This window comes from Bactrocera dorsalis, chromosome 2, assembly GCF_023373825.1.
Source record: "Bactrocera dorsalis isolate Fly_Bdor chromosome 2, ASM2337382v1, whole genome shotgun sequence".
Taxonomy (NCBI): domain Eukaryota; kingdom Metazoa; phylum Arthropoda; class Insecta; order Diptera; family Tephritidae; genus Bactrocera; species Bactrocera dorsalis.
In genome coordinates this window covers 42435776-42459658 of record NC_064304.1, presented here as the reverse complement: position 1 = coordinate 42459658, position 23883 = coordinate 42435776, and the positions used below count along the sequence as shown (strand labels likewise).

At 38.6% G+C, this 23883-nt stretch overlaps 1 protein-coding gene across 3 annotated transcripts in view; it reads left to right on the top strand.

Annotated features, from left to right (window-relative positions):
- LOC125776421 (transcription factor SPT20 homolog) overlaps positions 1-23883 on the top strand; it is a 354201-nt gene that overhangs the window by 298324 nt on the left and 31994 nt on the right. For 2 of the 3 annotated variants that reach the window (XM_049448216.1, XM_049448215.1), the window contains one exon: positions 22217-22355. The exons of the other annotated variant lie outside the window; for it this stretch is intronic. In XM_049448216.1, coding sequence (XP_049304173.1) covers positions 22217-22290 — 74 coding nt within the window. In that variant the 3' untranslated portion in view covers positions 22291-22355. Of the gene's footprint in view, positions 1-22216; positions 22356-23883 lie in introns of those variants that run through there. 3 annotated transcript variants of the gene reach the window in all.

Here is a 23883-nt window from a genome sequence, read left to right as displayed (position 1 = left end):
CTCAGGCACAGGATTCTTGAAATTTTAACTTACTTAATAACTGATATTGAGCTAAATGACTTCCATATCTGACGACCTACTTCGCAAGCCAACTTAATAGTTCCATATTTGGGAAGCATGCAGTTAACTTGCTACTTGCTGCTCCATGAGAGGTTTCTTACTAAGGGAGGCTTCCTTTTCATGAGACCTCGGTCGCTTAACCGTAGAATGGAAATCAACCGAGCCCACTAATCCACTTAGGCTAGGCCGCCGCTAACCATCCTTCTAGCCTACTCAAGTGTGCTGGCATCTTGCTCAGATTTCTGAATTGCCACCGTAGCGAGCTATTACCTGTGCTGCCATGCGTCGCTTCGATTTTAACTTCCTTACTTTCGTCGCCTACTTCATACTGAGACTTTTAGCCTCCGAAACCACCATTAACCTAACAGGGGTTCTTCTGTAAGTGCTAACAATTCCACATCGCAACTTAGCCCTACCTACTTATCCAGCCAGCGGGCTTCTGCTTCACTCAGAGCCGATACTCAACTCCCGGAATGTAATAGCTGATTAATGGCCCCAAAGTTATATCTGTTAAAAGACCAAGGAGTTGACCTACGCCTACCACATCTAAATAATGAGGGGAGAAGATCACACTCCGAGGTTTGCCAGAGTTTCAACGGTCAGTTTCGGCATTGATCCACCAGCCATTTCTGCAGAGTATAACTCTCACATACTCAGCTGACGGAATACTAGCACGAGGCTCAACCAAATCCAAAAATGTTAGTCTTGAAATCATAATCCGAGGTCAGCTTCGCTTGGAGTTTTCACAGGCCCTGAAGGCCGCAAGACATTTGGCGTTACCCAGGATTCATTGTGTGGAGGCGACCTACCTTACATTCCAAAATAAAGACTGAACCCATCCAAATGTACACATGAACTGAAAACCAGCATTGAAACTACGTAAGCGCTCACAGCGGGCTAACTTTTGCCAAAAACTGCCAAGTGCTTTGCAGCCAACACAAAACCCACATTGCCGACGGCCTCATGCGAATGGGCGCATCAACCGCAGGCGGCAAAGCCCATTGAGTTGCATGTTTATGTCAATAAGTGTCAATTCTGTCATTTTTCTGCCGGCCTCAAAGCGACGTCAATGCACACACATGCATAATTTTATAGGTAGGAGTCCACATTTATAGGTGGGGCACCCAACGAGCGCGGTTTGAAAGAGGCTCTACCAGAGCAGCATGTTGTTGTAAATGCATAACCGTCAACATTAATGGCAGCGCATTGTCAAAGCTTAGCAGGCTGCAAGTTGTCGCGCTAACTTGACGCGACGTCACAATGGCTGTTGAGAGCTATTGTACGACAACAACAAAAAGCGGTAGTGAAATATCGAAAATAATAGCCATAAAAACGTTGAGAATAGCAAAAATTTTGAAATTGAATTTTCAACATTTCAATATGCCAGCAAACGAGTGACGACATTCCAAAAGCAAAAACAACAAATAAGAGTCAATTATTGCTACGCTGAGAGGTCAGTCGTTGCGCTTTATCCGGGCAATAAAAACTTGAGAGTTGGCGTTGAAAAGTCGCCGCACACGGCATTGCGACTGTCACAAATGGAACTTGCGGCTTGTGGCATCCAGGGACGACAACATGCTGCTGACGAAAGTGGCAAGGCAACCTACGTGTTGCAGATAAGCTGGACGCAACGACAACCTCCATGTGGCAAGTACATATGTACGCATGCATAAACCGTAATAGCAGTGTTGCTTTCTTATGCGTTGTCGCTGCTCCTAACCTTCAAATGGCCCGAAGCTGAAGTCGGACGCCAACTGTGGTTTGCTGCTTAATCAATGAACTGCGAATGTACATTTGCATGCCAACCTACGCAGATATGAATCTCTCTCTATATATATTGTATGTGCACAATATGCCATTTGCGTGTGTGTGTGTGTGTGTGTGAAACGTCAGACTCTCCGTTGTTTTGAGATGTGAGCAAAGTGCATGAATTTGCGTTTTTATTGCCTCCAAATATATACGCTCAATGAAACTCCACGAAAAGCGTTTATTTTGCCATAAAATGCATTGCAAGAAGCGATGTTTTCCTCACTTAATTGCCGCTTTGACTTTCCCACCGTTATTTTGTGGAAATATTTCTTTAATAAAAATTGTCGCTTTCAGCAGCATTAAACTAAGCAGAATATGAGCGGTGTAGAAGAAAAGCATAAGAAATATTATAATAAGAATGCCAGACCCTCCTGAGCGTGTATGTATAAAAAGAAAAGTTGCCACACTTATATTATTTTAAAATGTATTCTAGTTAAAAATGGTAAACAAAATTAAAAATTATAATGCATTTCCTTAATGTGAGTATCAGAGAAAAACTATTTATCTAACGCTATATAAACACTTCTGGAGTTGCCACCTGTTATGTTTAAAAATAAATAATAACTTAAAAATTGCAGTAGAACATTAAACCTTTTAAATATTTAAATTGAGACTTAATTCGAAAAAGGGTTGCCACCTTTTTATAATTTTTAAATATATTGAACCATAAATTATTCACCTTATTGAGAAAAAAATAATATTTAAATGTGTGTGATGTGGCAATAAAAAATTTCAGATTAGATTAGCCTTTAAGTCAAAATAAATTTCAATATGAACAAGCAAAGAAAACTATTTACAATATATTATTAAAAAAGTATAAAATTATGACGTTGCCACCTGAAAACGTTTGTTTAATCCGTTAACTCCGGTTACACCGAGGCTATAATACCATTCACCAAGGAAAATTTTTCCATATAAAGCTCGATTCTGATGGGTCAGTTTGTATGTCAGCTATATGTTACAGTGATTTGATCTAAACAATTTCTTAGGAGATCAAACCATTGCCTTAGACAAGAATTCGTGCCAAATTTCGTGAAGAAACCTCATCAAATAAAAAAGTTTTCTGCACAAGAACTTGGTTAGGCTCATTCAGTTTGTATGACAGCTGCATACACACATATATGCTAAAGTAGTCTTATATAGGCGGTTCCTAAAAATGAGCGAATTTTTGTGGAGACAAAGAAGAGTACGGAGAACAATCCTGACCTACCACAATTCGCACCAAACGATCAATTTGTGGTTTCAATTGCGTTTCCCAAACCACATAAGGGTTTGACTCAGCCCAAAAGCAACAATTTGGTTTGTTGCTGAAGGCATTAAGCCATAAATAAGTCAAATTTGGTTTTTGCGTGGAGAGTTCTTACAGTGGCCAGCGAAGAACGTGAATTTGCATAATAATCTTGGACAATTTCCGTACTGAACGCACGGGCAAAATTTTACACATTTCTCGAAACGTCAGAATCAAAGTTAGTCGAAATCTCTTCATCCCTATTGGTAGGCGCTGTATATCTTAATATTTTTAGCCGAACACTTTGACTTTTTTCAGTATATTTTAAATGATTGTCCTTCTTTGGAAGCAAGTTAAGAAAGTTTTTGAAATAAAAAAATATGCTTAAAACTTTAGTAAGATCATCAAGCAATACATTGCACATACAGATGAGTTCAGAAGGGTATTGTTCAACGTTTGAAAAAGTTGCCATTGTTTACTTAGTAAAGTGCTAAGAACAATAGAGCCTAGAACCTACAACTATTAGCTGTTAATCTGTAGAATAATTAAGAGAAATATTAAAAAGCAGTTGCTACAAATTTATATGAACCGTGAGTTTTTTAATATTACCGACAAAAACTTTACCAGTCCCCAAGCAAACTGCTATTAAAAGCAATTTCAATTTGCCCACCATACAAAAGATTTTTATCGCATAATGTTTTCAGCAAATAAAATTAATTCTTTTCATAATTTGTAATCGGATTTCCCGAACCAACAAAAATTTAATTAAAAACAAAATAAAAACTTCAGAGTTACACATATTTTAAGTCGCAAATAAACTTTTTTATTACCGAAGCTGTTTTATGTTAACCGTATACGTAGAATTAAAAACGGACTGTTATCCTTCCGCTAATAAACGAAAATCATGCGGCAGAAAGCACAAATCAACACAATAAAAGGTCAGCGGAAAGAAATTGTAAAGCAAAAAATAAAAATAAAAATCAAAATTAAAACAAGGGAAGTCACAAAATCACGGCAGTGCTTATATCAACTCCATATGTACAACTCAGTGAGTGGAAAATATTATATTATGCCACCAACAGTGGGTACATAGCTGTTAAAAATAATATTATATGTATATGTATATATTGTAGAATATATATACATATGTTAACTAACGCACGCGCAGGCCCTTGAACGTGTCCAGTAGCCGAGATTGATGGGATTTCCGGCACATGCGGGTGTAACAATAATTTCACCCTCCACACTCCAACGCACTGTTAACAATTGATGCCAAGTCTGCGCTGCCAACGAAGTTTGACCGACGCATTTCTCATATACTTTTTTACCGCGCGGTTTTACTGTTTCAAAACTTTTTTCCTTTATTTCTATTTTTCATTTTCTTTTCTATTTTGCGGTAGCGAAAAATTGCCACCACATGGCGCAACCGCGACCATCAGCCATCACCATCAGCTGTGCGCTGAGTGCTGCTACCCAGCGCGTCTGTCTGTCTGTCTGCCTGTCCGCAAGACCTTTTTGGCGCCCAGGTGTGATTGTGTTGGCGGCGAATTGGCATTTGCTGGTGATTTTTCGGTGACTTTTTTCGCCGACCACCAGCCGCCAGCCGCGAGCCATTCGAAGTGAAATTATTTCTGTGGCTTTAGTCGCACACAAACACACCCACGCTTAGTATCAACAAAAAGTGGAAAGTTTTATTTTAATTAAGAAACTTTTTGCGTGGAAATTGCAGCTGTGGGTAAAGGACTTTGACGTCGTTGGCCATAAGTTGCCATTGCGCACGCATTGAAGCTATTTTGGTTATTATCATTTTTTATTTGCTCGCTATTTTCGTAAACGCAATTTATTTTTCAGTTTTTTTCGTGTAACTTTAATTAAGTCAACATCTTCATGTGTCACTCGCGACACGCGGCCACAGATGGCAGCTAAGCTCTCGTGAGCGCTCACTTGTGGCTCGTACTTGTATATTTTTACGTTGAGTGTTCTACCTAACTCTGCCTTTTGATTTCATGGCTTAGCAAAAACTCTCCAGAGTTAATTGGTTATTTGCTATATTCTTGTTTTTGTTTTACTGACAATATACATATATATTTTTCCATAAATATTATACCTGAGGTTATGTTGTGGTCTGTTCTCTCTGTTTTGAATATTAAATTATATTAAAATTCACGTCGTGATTTCGAATATGCAAGACTGACGGCTGAAATGTGAATAGTATATATTTAATATATTGAATAGTAACAACCAGAAGAATATATTGACTTTCAGTTTCGTCGATTCCGTTCCGGTAATTGTGATATGAAAAATACAACACGCTCTATAAGTCCAGTTGCCGATACTATCGATAAAGTAAAGGAAATCTTTAGCTCAGGTTCGATTAATCTGGTAGGCTAATAAGCCACGCATAAACCAGATGGAGTTCAGTTGCTAGACCGAAGAGCAATAGTAACTTTTTAGCATGAATGCCCTTGACGCGAATTTTAACTGACTCTTCAGCCTCACTATTGACACCTCCTCCAGTGTATTATACCGCGGGGACACCAGATACTTACAGCGTAGTCTTGTCAAGCGGGACAAGTGCATAAGAGATGCTCCATTGTTTCCATCGTGTCCTGCTCTAGACATGTCCTGCTGTCTTCTCAATCGGTCAGCCCCATCCTGCGGGCGTGTGTCGTCACTAGGCACTGACCAGTTAGTATTCCCATCATGTCCTTGCAGTCTCTTCTATCGAGACACCACATACTGCTTATAGTAATTTAATGCGTTGAAATTAGAGTCACGGACTATGGATTCTTTTTTTTTCAATTTTGTTCTTCCTTTCCTTTGTCTTCTTTTAAATCACCCAATGCAATCGCGCTGATATAATAAAAATAAGGCGTTGCCTACATTTAGGCATATACTAGCGAAGACACACACCTAGTATGCTGTTAATAGGAGCAAGTATGTACTATGTAGTTTACATAGAGTATACTTAAATACTTTTAGTTTTTTGGGTTTACACTACAAGATTTAGCTACATAAAAAGAGAAACTCAAAATAGTGGTATAAAAAAAAGTATCTGACAGAAAATTATGAAATATCCTTATTGTGGAATAAAGATCTGCCCGAATACTACTAATCTAAAAAAACTTAGAGCAATTTTTATTCGGTGACAATATTGCTTTAAAATTTAGATTACAAACGAGACAGTTTTTTTTGTTCTATTGTGACATCAAAAAATTTTAAAATCAAGTTATTTAATATGAAATTGTTTCGAAGTTTTCGAATCCTTAATTAGGTTTTACATACTTATTTACTTTAACAAGAGTATTGTAATAAAATGGGCAGCATTGCCTTCTTAACTTGAACCCAGTTGTAATGAGCTGTCAAAGCACCACTCATCACCCCTCATTACTAGCACTACAGAAAAGTTATCTACGAAAATAACTTTTCAAAGCCGCTCGAACGAACGGCAAATATGTTCATTAAAAATTTTCCCACTCTCTCGAGCAGAGCACGCGAACACATAAAGCATTTACTAACAGCAAGAGTCCAGACTGCCCTCCATGCGCGTGTAATAATTTTGAAATATTGTGCTCAAATTGGCAACTGACAAGTAGCAAATAAAAATGACAGATCGACAGCAGCTGCAAATGGAGCGGCGACAGCAACACAATTGCGAGAGTGGCCAACTAAGGCAATGGACACGGCATAGGCTAGGCTAAGCAGTACGGCTAGGGCTCAGCTCTATGAGCGGCATGCATAAATAGATGAATGGCCGTAACGCGGTCGTGACGTTGACTGTGACAGTGACAATGACAGTGACAGTGGCAGTGACAGTAACAACAATACTGGTGGTGGCAGTGGCAAAGTTGGAGGTAGTGGTAATGGTGGCGGTAGTGATGGTAACAGGCGCTATACGAATAGCAATACAAAACGCCAAAGCTCGCACGACAACCTTAGTTAGTATTGACAATAAAAGCAGAAAAGCGGAATATATATATACGTATATGTATGTATATGTACAAACACAGAGAAATAGAAAATTTGATATTGGCGACCCGCGGGACAATTCGATCATGGATGCGTTAAAATGGCGGGCAAAATAACATCAAAGAAGCCAATAACTATAGTAGCAACACAATTTCGCTTCACACAAACATAACTAATAAAGACCTAACAACAACATGCGTAACAAAGGCAACAGCAACATTTTGCCAGCAATATTTAGTCAATTTCAGTGCAACAACACTGGCAATTTGTGATATTGAAAAGTGACATGCAACAATGACAACAGCAGCAGTAGCAATTCTGGTTAGTCAGCAACTAAACAAAATCGTACAGTGACAGCGAAAATTAATGTGAATTCGAAATGAAGCAGATACCTGCCGGCAGAGCAACGGTCCGAGCGTCCACCAGCCGGGCAGCCAAGTGGCAGGCAACCAGCCGCAGTCAACTGCTTTACTATGCAGTCAATCGAACCGATTTGAGCTGGTGAGGAATGTGAAATTGCTTTTGCAATTCACTTTCTGACGAGGCAGCGGAGTGGAAGGCAGGTGTATGTGTATTTACACAAGCGCTGTAAGTAAGCTTTTAGAGCAATGTAGCAGCATTTACATGTGTGTGTATGCGACATGTTGCTGTTAATAGCGCCGCGGTTCTAGGCAAATTATTGCAAATCAATTGATTGCATGTCCACACATACACACATACAGACATGCGTGTGTCTATTGGTGGAACCACGTCGCACTGTCAACTGTCCTGGCACGTAATCACACACACACATACACACGCTAACGCACCATTCACAGCACCGGTCAGTCTATTTGGCTCAGCTGCCTGTCATTGTGCTATGTTGACCTGTCGGTAATACATTTATTGACATTTTCTTGCTTATCGCTGCTGTTGACAAGCATAACTAAGCTTACAAATATATTTACTTTGAACTGATGTCTGTACGTCGGTACATAGCAGCCATTTATTAGTTTAGGTGGAAAGTTCATGTACATATATATTAAAATTTGGAACTCGATTCAGTCAGGAGTTATAATATTTGTTCATCTAACGGTTGGTTTAATTACTAAATATGCTGAAGTCAGCATAGAACGAACTAAAATGACAATTTCGATATCTTGACTACAGACCCAAGGCATTATCAATCAATTGGTCGATTTAGTATGAGGAAAACACTTGAAGAGTGACGTACATATCGCTCATTTGCTGCAAGACCGGCATAAATCAAAAAAAGTGATTTTTGAGTTAATGCTGCAGAATTGTTCGTTATATCATACTTCATGTTGAGTGAAAAATTCATATGAATACCCCTTATATGCTCCGCTTGAGAAGAGGTGTAAGGTTGGAGTCGCCGTGTAAGGTTGTAGTCAGTTGAAAACTTTAAACGCGTTTTCTGGAGAATCGATTTTTTTGACTTATGCCGGTCTTGCAGCAAATGAGCGATATATTAACAAGAAAAACGTTAACATCAGCTCCATCGCAGTGGTATAACTTCATAGGTCTATTCCTTATAGCATTACAATGTATAAAAGGAGGGAAAAGTAACATGTCCTTGTCTATCAGATCGATATGTCAAAAACTGAGGGACTAGTTTACCTATATACAAGCATTATAAATATGAAGATGTATTGCCTACATCTAGGCATATGATAGCGAAGTCACATACCACCTTTTTTGGATAGTGTGAAAAGCTAAAATTAGTTCTAAAATTTGATAGTATCGGTATTTTTTAAAATATTTCTTTATAATTTCGTGAGCTGTTAAGAAATGTACGACACACAAGCTATGGGGTCTAAGCCAAACTAAATGAGATCATATCAAAACAAACCTGCAGAACACTATTCAACTATTTTGATGTACATTAACTTCACCTTACACCAGTTTAGCTCTTCTATACTTCGCTAAATAAATATAGTAGCCGTAGCTGAGAGTGTAGACGAAAACCGTTCAGAGTCGACTCGGTGCCGTCCACAGCAACGCATGGAACGACTTGGCGCATTTTACGTCGAAATCTGAAATTGAAAACGTATAAAATACAGCCTGTGCAAGAACCCAAGCGGTATCGCTTCGTTTTATAGGCTTTTGAAAAGTTTCAAGAAATCCGACGTTTTCGAGCCAAATTTCGTTCAGCAATGAGGGCCATTTCTGCCTCAATGGGTATGTAAACAAGCAAAATTCTCGCGTTTGGGACGAACAGCAACCTGAAGAGATTTGAAAGCTGCCATTTCATGCTGAAGAAACAACGGTTTGGTGTGATTTGTGTGCCGGTGATATCATAAGTCCATATTTCTTCAAAAATTATGCTAATGAAAACGAAACCGTGAATAGCGACCGTTATCGCGCCCTAATAACCGAATATTTGATACTCAAGATCTCGGCAACATTTGCTTTCGAAAAGATGGCACTACCTTCCACACATCACACCAAACAATGGATTTATTGAGAAAAAACTTCGGCAAGCAGATAATTTCACTTTTTAGGCCAGCCAATGACCACCTAGATCGTGTGATATCAGACCGTTAGACTTTTTCCTGTAGAGGTAAGTAAAGTCTAAAGTCTATGCAGACAATGCCGCTTAGATTAAAGCCTTGAAACAAAGCATCTCGCGTGTCATTCGCCAGTTACTAGTCGAAATACTCGAACGAGTCATGGAAAATTGGACTCAGCGGATCGACCACCTGAGACATAGCCGCGGCCAACATTTGAAGAAGATAGTTTTAAAAAAACGCCGAAGAATATTCTTTAGAATGATAATAAAAATTTAATTAAATTTCAAGTTTCTGCTTTTTTTTATTAAGAAACAAGGGAACCTCAAAATGGATCACTCTTTGTATTCATTTCCGTTGATAAATTGTTTGGTTAACTCGAACCTAAACCAACCTTACTTGCTCGAAATTAGTTTCAAAAAAAAAAGAAATTAATTCTCCTTTGATTTGTAATTAATTAATGCAACTCTTCAAGCTAATGATTTCTGTTAAAATATTTCTCTAAAAATTATAAATTCCACTGAATATACAGCGATATTAAAACGATAATTAGTTTTCGTCACATTCACCGAAAAGCGAACAAATTATCATTTTAATTTAGAGACTCCACTCAGACTCACCATTGCCACTGCAATTATTTGCAGTTCTGCACCCACACAGTTGCGCCATGAGTTATGTGCGACGCTTACAGACATATTTACAGCTACAATTTGCAACATTTGAATGCGGTGAGAATTGAATTTGAGCGCACAAACTCTGCTCTCCCCCGCGTTCGGCTGCCCGGCAATATGCCAGACAATATCCGCAAATTAGTAAAAATCCTGTATTATCTACAGCGCACTATGGACGGCTGCAATGACCAGCAGCTGTACTCTCACACACACACAGACGCGTTAGCAACACAGACGCACCAACAATACAGACGCACCAGCAATACAGACACACGCACACACACTCATAATGGAAATCAGACACATTTAATTTCATGCTTTTCATTACAATTAACCATTTCGTGCAGGCAACGGATGCCGCGGCAACGGCGGCGCTTTGGGGGGTTTCGGGTTTCGTCCTTGTGCTAAATGCACGCAGGAATCCACTAACACTTAATTGGATAGAATTGGCAACCGACAAAATGGTGATTAAATTTAATTATTAGCTGTGACGATGTACAAATTCACTCTGCGACTGCAGCCGTTTGGCGCAGCGACGTGGCGGTGGCGTGGTGCGCGCGGTTAGTTGGTTGGTTGGTCCGCGCGTTTGCTTGTATTTAAACTTAATTTTTTGGTTGCCACATATTACAAATGGTCGAGATTTTAATTTAATTACTTTGCACGCCGCAAATCCTTTGCTGCAATTTGGGGCCGGTGCCGCAAGTTAAGTGGTTATGCTGCACAAACTCGTATATAGATATGTATTTATAAGTGTAGTTTTAATTTAATCGCCCCCGAAAGCTGAAAATCGCTTATATTTACATGCATACATGTATATAACTGTGGTTGTACGGAGTAATTGAATTGTTGCACCGAGCGCGCTGAACTTTGTTACCGCATGCTAATGTGGCATGCAATATACAAATTTATGTGGGGCAGTAATTTAGTTAATATACTAAGGATGAAAGTTTAATGACCTTTATATATATACTTCCCGTTAAGAGGTGGCTTGTGTTTATCTAAACACTTACATCAGCTTTAGGGCTTGAATTAGACGTTGATCAGTCCACAAAAATTGTTTATTTTATATTTATGAAAAAGATATATTTCTTATATAGCAGACACAGCTCAGAAAATGAAGTATTTTTGTCGATGTTCCATTAAAAATTTCATTACTTCTTTCAAAATTTGTATGAAACAGACATCTTAGTCGAAAGGGATCTAATCAAGAGACGATTTTTAATTTAATGAAATAAATAAATAAAAAATAAAGATTTACACAATTTCATGTTCTTCATTAATTTGTGATTCATTTTTAAAATTTTGAATTTCCTTGATCCCAGTCCAATCTCCAGTTAAACCTCTGAAAAAAGTTGTTTGGCGCAAAGAAAGACATTCCAGCTTAAAATCATCACAAATCCAAAATGCAAAAAATAAAGATATTAATATAAATAAATACAGGTAGTGATCGAAGGTCTACTCAAAATTTTGATTTGAGAAGGTCGTGTGAAAATTTCTTGTCGATCGGTGCAGTAATATCAAATAAAATATTCTCACTGACTCTTAAAAGTAGTGTTGCTAAGAAAGCCATTTAAAGCTTTGAGAGCCGGTTACACTAAACTAAAAAATTCTTACAAATAATGTTGTATCTTCGAACTATGAAGATGTTATAAATATGAAGAAAACCGATTTGCGAAAATTCTAAAAGGGAAATGAACCCATAAATTACCGTGCCTGCACACTTATATTCCAATCGCCGGACATGCTTTCGTCCCACAATATTCTACAAAGAAGCTGATGCATGATCCTTACCAGATTTCTTCGTCGCCGTATTTGAATTGCTTCACTCTGGTAATTTCTATTCGAACTTCTTAATGGTCGGGTTCACCATCTCCTGATGTTATGCTTTCATTTCCATTCAGCTAGCGGAGGAAGTGTTCAGTCCATAATTTCAGTATGCTCTCCGCTTAGTAACTAGATCACATTTGGCGGTTCTACAAGAGTATGCTCCGATCTTCAAACCTTTTGTTAGTCGAGCATTGCCCCTGTCGGCCAGCTTGTAGGCAGTGTTTTTATCGCCACTACGACAGGGCACTCCACCTCGTGCCAGCTGTTCTTTTGAATTTTATGAAAATCAATTGTTTCGTTTGCAGCTGTTCGTAAGGATCTTAAATGTCCTCCCACCTTTCGCTTATACCGAGTTCCCGATCAGTGCTCTCAGAGAGCAGGAGAGCAGTTCGAGTAGAAAATCATTTGGTTGTCTTTTGTGATTGCAGCTTCTGAACGTTCATTTGTTTGTTGATGTGTATTTTTTGCTGTACATCGGCGGGTGCGTATCTTGGCTGAGACGTGTCTTCCGTCTATCTGGCACAACCTGGGGAAGGATGGTTTGCCATCTCATTTTAGCTCTCCTTCAAACGGATGTTTTTTGGTTACCCACTGAATACTTGATCTAAGACCAGAAGTCGTAAGCTGCTTGGATCAAAAAAATCGTATTAAGTAAATTTAACTAAAGCACCTCTGAAATTATTAAGCAGAAGTGTTAAGAAAACGAAGATTGAAAGATCAAAGAAAACACAATCAATTTATACATATACTGTGCCCAAAAAATAAGGTGACATTGTATTTATTTTGAAAGTTCTTTATTTATTCTTCCAAATCAATTTCATCCCCTTCAAAGTAATCCCCTCCCGATGCAATGCACTTATGCCAACGGATTTTCCAATCTTCGAAACACTGGTTGTAGTCACTTTCCGGGATGGCCTTCAGTTCCGTCTTCGCTGCGGCTTGAATCTCCTCTATCGTATAAAAACGGTGTCCCCGGAGCGGTCTTTTGAGCGTGGTGAACAGCCAGTAGTCGCACGGCGCCAGATCAGGTGAATACGGTGGTTACGGAACGATATGGGCAGTATGGGATGGTGCATTATCGTGGTGTAAAAATCAAGAATTGTCTTTCCACAATTCCGGCCTTTTTAGGCGGATAGTGTTACGCAACGGCGCATAACTTTCAAATAATATTCCTTGTTGACTGTTTGACCGGTTGCAAGGAATTCATAAGGCACAACTCCACGATAATCGAAGAAAACAGTCAACGTGGCCTTGATTTTTGAGCGACTTTGGCGCGATTTTTTTGGTCTCGGCTCTCTTTTGGCACGATATTCGCTCGATTGATCGGTTGTTTCGAGTCGTAAGCATAGATCCAAGTCTCATCGCCAGTTATAATGCATTTCATGACACCCTGGTAGTCGGAAAGCATCGTTTCACACACTTCAACGCGACGCCTTTTTTCCAAAAAATTCAATGTTTTCGGTACCAGTCGAGATTTGACGCGCTTGAGGCCCTAAACATCCTTCAAAATGGTATTGGCTGAGCCTTTCGTTATGCCAACTTCATCAGCAAGGTCTCTAATTGTTAATCGACGGTTTTTCAACACCAAATCTTTGATTTGTTGAACGTGAGCTTCGTCGGTTGAGGTTAATGGTCGCCCTGGACGCTCTTCGTCTTCGACACGTTCACAGCCGGCTTGGAACGCACTATACCACTTGTAAATATTTTTTTAGACATAGCCTCATCACCAAAGGCTTTCTGCACCATCCTCAACGTATCCGCAGCAGAAAATTGATTCCTTAAACAAAATTTAATGCAAATTCTTTGCTCAACAAATTTCGACATCGCAAAAAACGAAAAACTCACTTTTAGCAGCTCACAAAACGACCCTTATCTCAAAAACTAATGAATTATTTGACATGAAATTTGACATAAATGTGACTGACAGTACTACCAACCTATAAAAAAAAATTCTCCAAATCCTTCGACGCGCGCAGTTTAAATTCAAATGTCACCTTATTTTTTGGAGACTTTTCCATTATTTTATCGATCTTTTCGACAATTGCCTTCCATAACGTGAAGTGCTGGACTATACCATTTTCTATCTCTTATATGTCAAATACATTTATATACTATCATTTGTTTAGTAATCTATAAAGTAGACAGAATATGCAATACCTAGTGTGGGTCATCATTTAATGAGTCAAGGTTGATTCCTCCCTTAAGTGCGAGAGTCCTTATTTCGTTCCGTCATAACTCAGTAAGTCCTATAGGCTTATTTTATATACTACGCTTTTAATTACATTTTTTTGGTAATTATATTTTCTGGGCTCATAATTTTGTCTCTACGCATTTGCTACCCTAAACAAACACCCTAAATCCAGCAATTAGTTGCGGTAGAGCACAACATTTACAACAAAGGTTAACCAAAGCATATTTTTCCAGTAATCTTAACTAGAATACACTCATAAAGATGCACATTAACAATAAAACCCAGACTCGGGACCATGGTGGGGGCTGGGACCCCTCTCTACACATATGTGTACTTAACGACAAGCGAGTTCAAAGCGCTTGCACCCAACCACAAAGCGAAAAGTTTTCCACAAAACTTTTTGCAAACATTTGTATTGTGCAAGAAAAAACTTTGAACAACCAGCAGCAACAACAATTAAAGGAAAAGTCAAAGGAAAATTACAATCGCTGCATAAAAACGTATTGAATTAAAAACTTTTGCCAACCACAACACTATGGTATATTCCTCACTTGTATGTGTGTGTGTGTGTGCGTGTGTGTTGATAAAGCAGTGAAAAGGTTAAGCGAACCACTAATAAATTGAGCAGCAACTCACACACACATTATATGTTTATGTTACAGCTCTCCACTCCTCCACAGCTGAGAGTTCAGCGAGTGACGCTCACTTGAGCAGCACACAAAACGGTATAATTACAAAATTATATACTTTTAGAATATATTTTTCAAATGCTATCACAACAACAACAACAACTGGGCGAATTTGCTGTGCAAAAGCCAAGTTGCAACAGCAAAAGTTGTCACTGTCTGCTGTGAGCGGCAAGGCAAGTGGCAAATAAACAGATGCGAAACAAAAGCAACAACTTTCGCAACAAGCGCCCAACAAAGCCTGATATGATGTTCAGGTGGTGTACTCACACACACACACACTAATATATATATATATATTTATATATACAATATACGCAAGTGTTAAAGTAAATGTGCGCAGATTTCATGGAAATAATTCTCAATGCTAAGTACCCAGCAGCCGCAGCTTAACAGCGTGTCAAGGATGTGCATTTCATATGGTTTTTGGTTTTTGCCTTTTTAATGTGGCATCGGTTATTATGTTGTTGTGGTTACCTTTTGTGCATATCTCTTGTTGCTGAGTAAGAGGTTGATTGGGTGCCTGGATGCCTGGATGCCAACCTTAAGGTTTTGGGTTCCTTCTGAGATAAAGTCTAAAGGTGATGTATTTTTTATTTTCAAAAGCATTACTAAACTCTTTCGAAATTCTGATATGAAATTTTAAAATTCACAAGCCACGGAGAGTCAGCTATAGTCTATTTGATTTCACGAAAGATTACGAAGCACATAAAGAAAAGTTATAAGCTAAAAACAAAGGAATAACATGATGGGTTTTTCATATTTCTCTACCAATAGTTTTTGATCATATGACTGGATTAAATTTTGCCATATTGCCCTTATATTTCGTTTTAATTGATTTCTTGATCGCAACTTTTTCCGCGTAGTTTCATCCTCATAATTTCGTTAACGTTTTCGATCGGTTTCGAACCTGACGACCGTGAGGACCATTCTAATGGCGCTATTTCGTTTTCGGCTTTCTCGCTGCTATACAAGCGACACCGATGTTTTGAGTCATTGTCTTCGTGACGAACCCAATCATGGCTTGCTGCACCAAACCAAGTATCTATTGATGGCACTAGTTCACAACGGTATATCGTTGTCATGAAGAGTTTGCTTTCAAATTTTTTGTGAACAAGACTATTTTGCCAAATTTGTGTGTTGTGAAGCATCTTCAAACATGAACTTTTCCTGGATGTTTCAGTGATTGCAGGAGGAACTTACCAATTTTAGTGGACCAAGCACGCTTACTTGTGTTCGTCATCCAAAACGAATATTCGTGTTTGAAGACCACTTGGCTCTAACCGTCATCCACATGTTCAGTTGACCAGTTTTGATGTTTTTTATTTGATTTGCAATTAATAAAGGTTAACAGTTACGGTCCTAAATTGGATATAAAATGTTCTCAAGCGATTTTTAATGTATTTATATATATATTAATATCGGAAACGCTTCAAATAGTTCTGTTCTGAGGTAGCTCTGCAAATGTCGCGAAATTTAGATCAAAAAATTTAGTTCCACACTTGACAAAACGTTTTCGACTTTTTAAAGTACTTCGTAGCACTCAAGTGAGACATATTGCACCCATTGGATGAGAACAAAGAAAGACAGCTTCAATAAAAACCCATTTCTTAAGTATGTCTTTGAGACTAAAGCTTATAATTGACTATTTCTGAATTATGTCGCACAGTTTTTAAAATTCATATTAAAAAATTATTTTTATTTTGTTTTATTATTGTCTTGCAACATGTTGCTACATAGAATAACAGTTTTGTTCATCTAACTATTGTTCACTGCTATGAAGTTAGGTATAGTATCTAGTACCTATATCTAATTGAAATTCAGGCATAATCATACGTGGTTTGACAATTAAGTAATGAGACTGATTTTTTTGCCGCGCTTGTGGTAAACCTGTGATCTTGAAATTCCCTTTCTCTTTTTCCGGCATCCCTCCCGTCTCCATTGATATATATACCACGCTCTAGCTTGCTTGTTTCACCTGCTGCGTCAAGTTAAGTAGACGTGTGTTTGTAGTGCTCGTCACGAAAATGGAAAAACGAAATCAAGAGCAACGCGTCGCGATATAATTTTGCACCAGATTGGGCGAAACAGCTTCGGAAACGTACGCTAAAATTATAAGAGAGTGTGGTGATAGTGCTCTTAGTCGTGCCCAGACTCCCAATGGTTGTCTCCGCGCGCCCCCGCCCGAAAAAAGCTCGCATGAGCTAGTTGAAGGTGAAAACGATGATTATTGCCTTTTTTGATAGCCGTGGAATCGTCCACAAGGAATACGTTCCACCGGGGAAAACTGTGAATCAAATCTAGTATTGCCAAGTACTCGAAAGATTGCGAAAAGGAGTCAACAGGGTGCGCCCAGACATCGCTCGTAACTGGATCCTTCATCACGACAACGCGCCGTGCCACACCGCCCCCAGCGTGTCCCAGTATTTGGCCTCTAAAGGGATCGTAGTGTTGCAACAGCCGCCTTATTCGCCCGACATGTCACCCTGTGACTTTTTTTGTTTCCTAAAACAAAATCGGTGGTCGAAGGAATCCATTTTGAGTCGATTACGGACATCCAGGCGGCCGTGACGAGGGTACTCGCGGACATCCCAGTCGAAGCGTTTCAGAAATGTTAAGAAGCGTGGAAAACGCGCTGGAATCGCTGTATAGCTGCCCAAGAGGACTACTTTGAAGGGGATGGTAGAGTTGTAGAATAAGTTGCGAAAATATACGGTTTTTATAGAATCAGTCTCATTACTTAATTGTCATACCTCGTATGTCTGTGTGCGAAAATCGGATTGAATTGTGTCAATTCTTCCCTTAGCTCTCATATACCTAATACAACATTTTCGAGCATTCGAGTGATTTTATACCGCATATATCGGCCAATATGTAAGTTATCTCAATTAAAATGTGAGAGCATGTTTTCAGGCAACAATGAATATTTGTGCCTAAAATGGATAAAATTGGGCGAAAATTTGACCTATGCCCCATATAACAAACATATAACATCCGGGTGACTTTACTACATTTGATTGGTATTGATATGAAAGGTACCTTAATGAATCTGAGGGAATATTTTGTTAGAAATTTCTGTCGAATAAACTATATATATATATATAACTTTTATATAAACTTTGAACCTCTATAACGCGAACTCTTGAATTGGCAAAATAAGTCAAAGTTCATACAAATTTGTTCCACAACATGACGTTTTTTTGTAGATTATGGTAATTTGAGTTAGGGAAGTTCATATGTATATATAATAGCTTGTATTTCGATCTTCTTAAGATACTTCCCTGGCTTTGATGCTTGCAAATTTGCAAATCTATAGAATGTTCGGTTGCACCCGAACTTAACCCTTGCTTACTTGTTTCTATATAAATTTTTAAATAATTTTTAAGGTTTGCAAGCACAGCCTAGTTAAATGTATTCTTTGTCCCGTATTACGGCTAATAAATAGCTCCTTTCATCAAATTTCTGACTAAGCAGACTTCAGGAGTAATATATACTATAGAAGTACTTAGATAGACTCTACCCAGAAATTTACCAAAAACTGGTTTATACACACACACACACATTCACCGACTGCCGCTGTTATTGTGCGATAATTCAAGTATGTTTGCCCAGCTATCTAACCCTTTAGTGCGCTGCAGCCACAGCAAATGCACAAGCTTAACGAGTATGCAAATGCCGAAGAAAGCAACATTTTCAAATGTATTTATTTTTTGCAGAAATGTAAACATATTATGGATATATGACCTGCGATACGTAAACACAGGCGAATGTGCAAATTTGAAGGGTTAGAAATCAGAAAAGTCGAGTTGGCGCGCACAAAGATGATATGTTGATGAGAGACAGCGCGCAAACAACAGCATCAACAACCAAATACACATACAAACACAGCTTCGCACATGTAGTCACACAAGCTGGCATTAACGGTTATTCGCTCGTGCACGCTGCTGGCGGCAGCGTTTCTGCCCAGACATGTGTGTACATAAATTTTTTGATAAATATGCATTTGCCGCGTGCAACACAGATTTTCGCCAACCACAATTAGAAAGTTGTAAAATTTATATACTCGTCGTTACCGTTTTTTGATTTTTGTTTGCATACTTTTCGGCGTGCACACTCATACTGCGCTACAGTTTTTTTTGCAAAGCTCCACGTTTGCCTTTCCGCTGCACAGTTGCATGATTTGCAAATCGGTGTGCTCTTCGTTGTTGCTTATACTGCTGTTTTGTTGAATGTGTGAGTGTTTGTGTATGTGTGTGCGTACGCATGTACCCTGTCAAGTGGCAGTAACTTTAGCAAACGATTATACTTTGTTTGCAAAACTTTTTATTATCCACCCACAGCACATCTCCACCCCCATTGCTACTCCACCGCTTGCACCAGGTGGCTACCTGATGCACACCACCCACTTTTGGCAAACTTTTATTTTATTGCCAACTCATACGACGCCATTGCTAGGCTTTTAAGGGTTAAATCGCTGTAGCAATTACATGCATGTAGTTTGCTTAGCGCTTTATTTGTGGCAAGTTTTGCTTTCTAAAAACATTTTATTGTTTCGCCTCACTTGTGCTCGTGCAAACTGCGCTGCAGAGCGGGTTTAGGCTTGTCTGATGCGCTTGAAGTGGCTGCTTGCTTATCAGTTGAATTGTGTTTGCTTTCGCTTTTTCACTTTTTTGTTTATACTGTTTAACGTTGTTTTAAATTGTATAAAATTGGCGATTTTTTGTTGTTGTAAATTCTATAAAATTGTGTATTTTTTACTCGTTGTACCCTTCCAAATACATACATATGTATATAGACTTTTTTAGCAAATCTAATTTTTCCATTGTCAAGTCGCCCTTAATGTCCGGCAGCCTTGTCCACTGTGTCCAACCAGCAATACTTACTGGCATAAATTTAAGGCATACGCACACACTGTTGGCTTTAGTTGGCTGTCCGACGCATCTTGTGTGTCTTTATCGTTCGTCGAACGGGGCGTATACGCAACCTCGTCGCTCTGCCTGCGTATCTTATGGCTTGCAGCTGGTTTTTTGTGTAGATATTTGAGAAATTACCGTCTGTTGCCATCACTCATGCAGCATTTGGTGCGCCAAGTCAGACGTCTTCCTTTTCCACAGCTCCAATTGCCTCAACTCTTAGCTTCTTTTCCGTCAGCGCTCATTCCTTGAACTCCTTTTCCTTAACTTTTTTGCCTTAGCTCTCTTTCCTTCAACTCCTTATCCTTTTCTCCTTTTCTTTTTTTGTTCGCTCAGCTCCTTTTCCCCCCAACTGCTGTGTCTCGCTCACTCTCTCTATCTCTCTCTCTGCCTTTGCTCTGCGCCATTTGCAATCCATTGTTTTCTTAGCTTGCTTCCTCCTCTTCGCTTCTCGCGCGGCGCAAATATATTTGCCTTTGATTGCGAACGCTGATATTCAACATCTTGATTTTTATGCTTTTTCTATATTTGTGCCACACACTTTGTGATTTGTTCTTATTGTTTTCGTTTTTGTTGTTGGCGCAGCCGTTGTTATCTGTCATTGTCAAGCAGTTATTGTCAAGTGTTTTTACGCTGGTTTTTTGCGTCTCGTTGGCTATGAAATATTTGTTTGCTTCCATTGTTGCCCGCTCCCCAAAATTGTCTCTTCATTTTCGATTTCTCATATTGTTCTTTTCATTTTCTTTCATTTTTATTTTTTTTAATTTTGACGCTGCATACTTTTCTCTGTGTGGTGTGCAGTGTTTTTTCGTCTTGTTTTCTTTGGTTTCATGCCTCACGCGTTTGCTGGCATTGTCATTCGACCTGACCTTTGCCGTTCGCTTTGTATCCTTGAGACGCCCCAGACGTCTGTTCTGGTGTTGTTGCCCCTCTTATGTATATATGTGCTTATTTGTGTGTGTGTGTGTCAATGCTTCTTCTTTTTCCTCTATATTCACATCCATTGTCTTGCTCTTGCTCTTTTTCATTTTTTGTGTGTTGTTGTTTTTTTGTTAATATTATATTTTCTTGTCTTTATTCCTGTCGCTTCGCATCTGAAGTGGTTGTCTTTGACAAATTACATTTCATGCATTATGCATAAATACACTTTGCTGCTGATTTGATTTGGTTGCTTTCTTTAAATTACAGTTATTATTATCATTCGGTATTTGGTGTCAAAAATAAGCAAACTTGCAGCACCGGTATATTTTATTTATGTTGCATTTAAATGATGAATAATTAAAGTCGTATTTCAACAAGGACGTTCGCCATGGACAGGAACAGGTAGTAACCACTTGGCTCTATGACCGGGCTATAAAACTTCCCATCCGAGTTCCCGTAGTTTCTGTCGAGTCATTAACGAAGTGTGTGGCCTGGCGTTGTGCTGGTAGAACACTACACCCTTCCTGTTGACCAATTCTGGACGCTTCTAGTCGATTGCCTGCTTCCAGTGGTCCAGTTGTGTGCAGTAGATGGTAGAATTAAGCGTCTATCCATATTGAAGCAGCTCATAGTGGATGATTCCCTTCCAATCGCACCAAACACACAGCAAAACCTTCCTGTCCATCAATTGGGGCTTGGCCACTGTTTGGGACGATTCACCGGCCTTCGACCATGACCGTTTTCACTTGATATTGTCGTATGTGTTCCATCGTCGCCAGCCACCATCCGCTTCAAAAATGGGTCGAGTTCGTTCGGTTTCAACAGCATATCGCAGACGTTGATTCGGTCCAGAAGTTTTTTTTGCATCAAATCATGCGGCACCCAAACATCAAGCTTTTTTGTGTATCCAGCCTTCCGCAGATGGCTTAAAATGGTTTGGTGACTAACTCTAATCTTCTGGGCGATGTCATGAGATTCCACATGTCGGTCTAACTCGTTGTTTTCCATGATTTGATCGGTATTCGTTGGCACGCAGATAAAAATATGAAAAATTGGCTCACTAAAGAAATTATTGACTTCAGCGTCAATTCCATTGAAAATTTGTGAAACTGCTGAAGAAATTTGGACGTGGATAGAGGAGGCAGAAATTAGTGGGGATTACAAAGTAATATTTCTAATAAATTTTCTTAATTTCTCCAGAAGCGGGCTACGGTGCTATTTCTATGCCCAGACAAAAATACGCAATTGGAAACTGAATATTTTTATTATATGAACTATTGAAAAAAACTTTTTAATTTCTTGTACATAACTTACTTATTCTCGAATTTATGCTAGCTTAATGAACATAATTATGAGTTATTATCATTTTGCTTTATGCATATACCTATGTTGTGTGTATATTAACTAACTTTTTAATATTTCTTGTACTTTCAGGTAAATACAAATATCAAAAAGCTTCCAATATTTCCGTAAGTTCTTATTTTAGATGTTTATCTATGAATATATGACTTCCCACTTAATTTTTATAAGCTTAAAAGCTATTTAAAGAATTTTAATCCATTTTCAAAGCACATGCTCTAAATAATTTATATAAAGTTGGATGAAAAAAGCGATGTTTTTTTTTGTTGGTGCTCTGAAGAATTTGTTAATAGACCTCTAAAAACAGCTTTCCAAGTATGAGTCCTTAATTACAACGAAAAGGTTCTCCACCTAACGGTTTTTTTTTTCTTATTATTGATAGAAAAATTTGTATCTCGCTTCCAACTACTTGAAAAAACAGTATTTATATGTATGTATATTTTTTAATCTTGCTTCATATTCCGTACGCACAAACTGTTGATGCTCACTGTTGACTATAAACTCAAAAATTTTTACGATTTGTTGTTTTAGTCGCCGGTTTATTTGATTTGCAAACATTTTTAACTAACTGCTGAAAGCGTCCGCCATCAAATCTCGTGTTGCCCACAGCAAGACAGCGAAACAAAAAAATAATAATAAAAAACACAAATACCCAAATCATACGTCCAGCCATAATTCAGTGGCCCCATTCAAAATATGCAATGGAAACGTAAGCATTTAATCTTTTACTGACCCAAACAGGCCATAAACCTAACTCAGAGTAACTAAACCCGCGCCTTGCCCGTCCCCCGTTGTCGACAGCAGCTGTAATAAGCAAATTACATTTTCAGAAATGTACTTGACTCGACCCTTCTATTTCAATTTTGTATGCTTTTATTGCGTTTTAACCTCCTCCACACACAAATTTTACAGACAAGGATGTATTTAGTGAGATACGCGTATCCCTTTTAATTTTTTGATAGCCTCATTTAAATGCCGTTTGAAGGCCAACATCATTAAATGAGTTTTTAGCACAGCCATTGCAAAGCAGAAGTCACGTAATGAAAGGAGATGGCGGGGAGTGGGGGCAGGAAATTCATTCATTTAACTCATAACGCCTCAGAAATAATTCAAAATATCGCACACAAAAATCACATTTACTTATTTAAATACTTAGCGCTTACTTAATGAGCGGAGATGTGCCAACTGGTACGGGTTAAAACGATGCTGTTTGTCTATAAACAGGCTTATGTGAGAGTAGAATGAGAGAGCTGTGCACAAAGGTTGCGAAAATTAATTTTATAAAATATATATGCTCGAAAAGTGGCCGTTTTCTCTCTCATAAAAAGGGTTAGGTTGGTTTTTGTATGGGCGCGCCTAAGCCGTTGGGCACTTGAATGAATGAATGCCCACTTGGCTAAATTTGTTTTACTTGTGTATTTATATTTCCTTTTGTGTTCTTGTTGCCTGAAGTACACCTTACACTTAACGGTTTAGGCAGCCGTAAGCGAATCTAGACGCGCAGAAGAAAAAGTTGGCGATTGAAAGCACTCAACTGGTTACTTTTGATTCATTATTTACCTTTGTGTCTTAAGAGTTAAGCATGATATTGTGTTATTGTAAACAGATAAATAGATTTATTATACTGGTATAAGTATGCAGGTAGAAACCACCGTTAATTTGATTTGAGGCGTAGGACATTAATAATAAATGATGACGGTCGCCGCTTCGGAGAAGTAAAGAAAAAAGAATTTCGTCTCTTA